Below are 6,593 nucleotides of genomic sequence, written 5' to 3'. Positions count from 1 at the left end.
GTTGGTACGGCGCCTTAGTCCGTTTTTTAATTTTTCCTTTTCGCGGGCTCGAACCCGCGACCTCTGTACTACATGCCCGATATGGACGCGTCGCTATCTACTGTACGATTAGATTAGATGGGGCGGCAGCGCACGGCACAGCTCGGGCCCCGCTGACACAGCCGTTCTGACTCACCGGCCCCCGGGGCCGCGTCGGCATGCTGCGCACAGACCAGCTGCGCACGGACCAACGCGCACAGCCTGCCCTAACCTCCCCATGTATATAAGCCGGCCTCTGCTGCCCTAGGGACCTCAGTTTCGACCTCTTGTCCCTAGGTCAGTAAGCCCATGTACTTACTTACCTTTCTAATGCTAACTTACTTGTCCCTAGCCTTAGGTTTGAGCCTAGCTCACCATCGCTTCGGTAAGATAAGTCGAACGCCCCCAGCATTTGGTTTTCCCCTGTCGCTCGACCCTAAGTCGCGACATTAGGTCGAAACTCCCCAACGCTGCCGGCGTTCCAAAAACCAAAACACTCATCCTTCCTCTCCTATAGGTTGGGTGGCGCGCACCCCTACTATACCCTACTATACTTAGATAGCCTACGATACATCGCCACCACTTAAGGGACGAACTCTTCAGTATCTGCACTTCAGTGGGCGATACTTGTCCTCACGGACGCGTGGCTTAGGTTCCTGCTGCATACTAGCCAAAAGCAGTACTGGGCCCCACGTGAACTGCGAACCTTAGTGTCTTCTTGGGCGCCGTAGGTGTAAGCTAGCTAGCACGGCCTTTTGTAGCACGCGCACCTCCCCTTCCTCCCCCCCATCACCGTGGCTGACGAATTCTTCGACTGCTCTCGACTTGAGCACACCTTCGACACCCAGGAGCAGGTCGACGTCTCTCGCGACGACCCGGACCGCAACGGCAACCTAGCCCCTTTCCTCAGCTGTGATCGGCAGCCGTGCCCTAATCGAACCCCACGGTCCATCACCACCAACGAAGACGAAGGGCGCTACGTGCCAATCCGACGAGTCCAACACCCCAGCGGTCCTGCTCTCCGATACGCTGGCACCTCGAGATCTACATCTCGCCACGTCACTCCCGTCCCATCCCGACCTGCCTCGCCAGGCACCCGCATCCCCCAACCTGTCGCCGGTACAGGTCAAGCGCGAGGAGATCCCCATCTCCCTCGAGGAACTGAGGCAGTCGCACAGCCTTCAGCGACCCCTCAAGCGATCCCCCAGCCCTCCCTGGGGCCGCGGCTGGAAAGGCCTCCCAAGACCGAGCCCAGCGACACTCCGCCGCATTCTTGGGCCAGCTCGTCGTCAGCGGTCACCGCCTCGACTTCAGTCCCTGTCTTACGTCACCCCGCCTCCGAACTTCCTCAACCGGCTTCACCGCCGTCGCCGCCGCGAGGCCGCTCAAGCACTCGTTCCCCGAGAAGTCCGCCCGGCGGACAGTCACAACAGTCGCCTTCGTCCGCGGGCAGTCCTTCGTCCCCCTCGTCGCCGATAATGTCCTCTCCCGCCGCCGTCCCTGACAAGGAGACGTTGAAGCTCCTCCTCCCGCTCCGCTACGATGGCAAGACCGTCATCGAGTGCAACCGATTCCTGTCGCAACTGCGCATCTACTGGTTGATCAACACGTCGTTGACCACCATCGAACTCAAGGTGCAGGTCGCGCTTAGCCTGCTCGATGGAGATGCCCGCGCCTGGGCCACTCCTTACTTCGCCCAGCTCGTGTCAGTGCAGATAGGAGTGCAAGGGGCCACGACCCCGTTCGCAAACGAAGCGGCCTTTGCCACCGCCTTCAGGGCCCGCTTCGGAAATCTCGACGACGAGGCGGCAGCACAAGTGGAGCTGGCGAAGCTCTGCGCGGACAAGTCGGTCCGCGAAAAACGCACCGCTGCGGAGTTCTCCGCGCTGTTCAAGGGTCCGGCGGATCGCTCTGGGTATGGAGACCTGGAGCTACGCGACAAGTACCTGAGCGGCATCCCCTCCCACGTCTACCGGAAGATCGAGCTCGAGACCTTCACCACGTGGCAAGCAGCTGAGAAGCGCGCCACCGAGGTCGAGCAGATCCTCGACATCAGCCAGGCCCGTCGACCCGAGCTAAATAACTTCTTCTCGGCCCGAGGTCGAGGACGCGGTGGGGCACGTGGTGGTGCACCCTCGACACACGCAGCTTCGGCCAGCATCAATGCGGCCGTCGGAAAAGGAAACTTCCCCGGCACATGCTTTGGCTGTGGGAAGCAAGGGTACCGACGTTTCGAGTGCCCCAATTGTAAGGACAAGCCTTACACAAAACGCGCTGACGCGCGGGCTACGGTTGCCTCGGGTTCAACCCAGGCAGCGACAAGCGCCCCCGTCGCGACATCACCCTCGGCAAGTATAAGTGCCGCTTCAGCGAAATCCGAGCAATCGGAGCTGGCGGACTTAATGGCACAGGTGAAGTCGATGCGCGAGGAGCTCGAGCACTATCGGGCGATGAAGGAGGAGGGTTTTTGATCCGGTCCGCGCTTCGTGCCGCACGCGTCGGGCCGCGAGTATCATGTAACAAGTACGATGTATTGTCTTCTGCAATGGTGTACGAGTTGGACCAGGGGTCCCAGCACTTTCACATTCCAGTAAGACTTCAAGGGAGAAGACGGCACAAAGACATAATCGCTATGGTGGACAGCGGAGCCACCACGAAGTTTATCAACAAGCGATTCATTACGGAAAACAAGGTGCAAACGCGGAAGTTGAAGGAACCAATTCCGCTGTATAATATTGACGGAACCCTGAATAAGGACGGAAGCATCTCGGAGGTAGCAGTGCTACAGATGCATATAGGAGAGCACGTCGAAAAGACGGTGTTTACGGTCACGGACATCGGTCCAGAGGATGTGATCGTCGGGTTGGATTGGCTACGCGAGCACAACCCCGAAATAGATTGGGAGAAGGGCTCCCTCAAATTGTCGCGATGCCCTGAAACGTGTAGCGCCAGGAGGACTGGCCGAATGGAGCAAGCAGCGACTGCGCGTGATACGGGGGTCAGGCCCACGGCGCGCAGGCGTTCGCCGAAGTCCAAACGGTCGGTCATAGGTGCCTGCCGGAGCAAGGTGCTCCCGGACTTCGAACCCGAAGAAGATCCGGCGGAAGTAGAGTGGAATGAGGCCGATCTGATCGAAGCCTGGGAACAAGGCATCATGCTTCCCGGCGCTCCTCAGCTATTCGTCGCAGCAGGGCATACGTACTCCCAGTTGTTCGCTGAGGAAGAGATCAGAAAGAAGGTCGTTAAGACCGCCGAGGAGTCGGTACCTAAACAGTACCACGAGTTCCTGAATGTTTTCTCCAAGGAAGCATCAGAGCGGCTACCCGAAAGGAAGCCTTACGATCACGCGATCGAACTCGTGCCTGGCTACTCGACGTTCCACTCGAAAGTGTATCCCCTATCGAACAATGAACAGGAGGAACTTGACAAGTTCCTGAAGGAGCAGTTAGCGAAAGGTTACATACGGGAATCGAAGTCGCCCATTTCGTCACCTTTCTTCTTCATCAAAAAGAAGGAAGGGACACTTCGACCCGTGCAGGACTACCGTCGATTGAATGCAATCACGGTCAAAAACCGCTACCCTTTGCCGCTGATCGCCGAGATGGTAGATAAGCTCCGCGGCGCCACGCTCTTCACCAAGTTCGATGTCCGATGGGGATACAACAACGTCCGGATCAAAGCCGGTGACGAATGGAAGGCGGCTTTTGTGACTAACCGAGGGTTGTACGAGCCCTTGGTGATGTTCTTCGGCCTCACCAATTCCCCCGCGACTTTCCAGGCGATGATGAACGAGATCTTCCACGATCTCATCGTCGGCGGCAAGATCCTCGTATACCTTGATGACATACTCATCTTCTCTACCAACAAGGAGGAGCACGAAAAGGTCACACGCGAGGTTCTTCGTCGCCTTCAGGACAACGACCTGTTCCTGAAGCCTGAGAAGTGCGAGTGGGACGTTCCCAAGGTCGACTACGTCGGCTATGTGTTCGGTGGCGATGAGGTGGCGATGGATCCCGCGAAGCTTAAAGGAATTAATGAGTGGCCGGTACCCCGGAACAAAAAAGATGTCCAGAAGTTCCGGGGGTTCTCCAACTTCTACCGCCGCTTCATTAAGGACTTCGCTAAGATCTCGCGACCACTCGACCGGCTCACAGGGAACGACCCATGGCATTGGGGCGAAGAGGAACAGCATGCCTTCGATGAGCTCAAGCGGCTCTTCGCGACGACTCCAGTCCTAGCACTGTACGATCCTAATCGGGAGACGCGCATCGAGGTTGACGCCTCGGGCTACGCCACTGGTGGCGTGTTGATGCAGAAGCAGGATGACGGCAAATGGCATCCCATCGCCTTCCGATCCCATGCAATGGATCCTGCCCAGCGAAACTACGAGATCTACGACAAAGAGATGCTTGCCATCATTGAGGCGCTAGACGATTGGCGCCACTACCTCGAAGGATTGCCCAATCAGTTCGAGATCGTTACCGATCACAAGAACCTCGAGTACTGGCGTACGTCTCAGCATCTCACGCGTCGTCAAGCGCGGTGGTCGCTCTTCCTGGCTCGCTTTGACTTCCGCATCACGCACAAGGCCGGAACGTCGAATGGAAAGGCTGATGCCCTGTCGCGGCGATCGGACCATCAGATCGGCGATGAGGACGATAACACCGATCAGGTAGTTCTCAAGCCGGAACGTTTCCGCATCGCCTCCGCCAGGCGCGGCCATGCCTCGGTGACGGCCGATCAGTCGCTTCTGAAGCGCATTCGGGAGTGTTCGGAAAAGGATCGGGAGGTGGCCGAGGCACTTGAAAAAGTACAGGACCTCGGGCCACCCTGGCTTCAAAGGGGCTTTGAGGAGTGGAATGCCGAACAAGGGCTCCTGCTGTTCCGCGGGTGCGTGTACGTCCCAAAGAACGCGGAGCTCCGGCAGGATATCGTTAAGATCCACCACGACTCGCCGATCGCCGGTCATGGTGGTCGTGCCAAAACCCTGGAGCTCGTGTCGCGGAATTACTGGTGGCCTGGGATGTCCAAATTCGTCAATGAGTACGTAAGCACCTGCGACGTGTGCAACCGTACCAAGACATTCCCAGCCAAGCCCCAGGGTCCGCTGAAGCCGAACGAGATCCCCGAGCGCCCGTGGCAGATCATCACCACAGATATGATCGTCGGCTTGCCGAAGTCTGATGGGTTCGACTCGATCCTGGTCACTGCCGACCGCTTTACCAAGCAGGTCCACTTCTCGGCCTGTCATGAGACCCTGACGGCAGAAGGTGCGGCAGATCTGTACATCCGCGACGTGTTCAAGCACCATGGGGCCCCGGCCAAGGTCATATCAGACCGAGGTCCCCAGTTCGCTTCGAAATATCTCCATGCAGTGTACAAGGGACTAGGGATCGAGCCGGCGCTGTCTACGGCGTTCCATCCTCAGACAGACGGCCAGACCGAGCGCTGGAATCAGGAGATCGAGCAATACCTGCGTGCTTTCACAAGCCACAGACAGGATGACTGGGCAAAGCAGTTGCCGCTTGCGGAATTTGCACTGAACAACCGAGTTCACTCCGCGACCGGGCATTCCCCTTTCTTCCTGCATCAAGGGTACAATCCTGAGATCCAGGTTCGGATCAATCCGATGTCTGCGATGCCTGCAGCCGCTGATCGGCTCAAGATCCTGAAGGAGATTCGCGACGATACGCGCTCTGCGCTCGAGTTGTCGGCCGAGCGTATGAAAGTGTACTACGATAAGCACGTGCAACAGGCACCGGTCTTTGCGCCAGGGGATAAGGTCTGGCTTGATGCCCGGAACCTTAAGCTGAAACAGCCGAGCAAGAAGCTCAGTCCCAAGCGCCTTGGACCATATGCCGTGCGGCGAAAGCTCGGAGACTTGGATTATGAATTAGTCCTGCCGAAGTCGGTGCCGGTACACCCGGTGTTCCATGTCTCCTTGCTTAGCAAGTACACGCGTAGCGATATCCCGGGCCGGGAGCCGGAGGAGCCGCCTGCGATCGAGGTTGAGGGCAACGAGGAGTACGAGGTTGAGCGGATCAAGGATTCGAGGATCTTCCGGCGTCAGCTGCAGTACCTCGTCAAGTGGAAGGGTTATGACGACTCGCATACGTCATGGGAACCGGCGCGCAACGTTGCCAATGCACCGGCCCTCATAGCCGACTTCCACCGGAAGAATCCAAACGCCCCTCGTCGACTCAACGCTGCTACCTTTGGTGGTCTCAACTTTCAGCCAATGCCTTCGCCGCTGACTGAAGCACGTTGCCGCTCCGGATGGGAGATGGGCAAGGGCGCCTCGCATGAGGTCATGCGCCGTTGAGGGGGGGGTAATGTCACGAGTTGGTACGGCGCCTAGCCGTTTTTTAATTTTTTCCTTTTCGCGGGCTCGAACCCGCGACCTCTGTACTACATGCCCGATATGGACGCGTCGCTATCTACTGTACGATTAGATTAGATGGGGCGGCAGCGCACGGCACAGCTCGGGCCCCGCTGACACAGCCGTTCTGACTCACCGGCCCCCGGGGCCGCGTCGGCATGCTGCGCACAGACCAGCTGCGCACGGACCAACGCGC

The 6,593-nt window shown here is 58.3% G+C and overlaps 1 protein-coding gene across 1 annotated transcript; it reads left to right on the top strand.

The window, feature by feature from the left end:
• Positions 1-197: 197 nt before the first annotated feature.
• POSPLADRAFT_1106908 (hypothetical protein) lies at positions 198-1,160 on the top strand (the record flags this gene model as incomplete). Its single annotated transcript, XM_024483298.1, has 3 exons — positions 198-258; positions 414-496; positions 780-1,160. Coding segments are annotated over 3 exons (525 nt in total), but the record flags the coding sequence as incomplete, so codon positions are not given.
• Between the last annotated feature and the right edge of the window lie 5,433 nt (positions 1,161-6,593).

Source organism: Postia placenta, assembly GCF_002117355.1.
Source record: "Postia placenta MAD-698-R-SB12 unplaced genomic scaffold POSPLAscaffold_9, whole genome shotgun sequence".
Lineage (NCBI taxonomy): Eukaryota > Fungi > Basidiomycota > Agaricomycetes > Polyporales > Adustoporiaceae > Rhodonia > Rhodonia placenta.
This window is presented reverse-complemented; position numbering and strand designations above follow the sequence as displayed.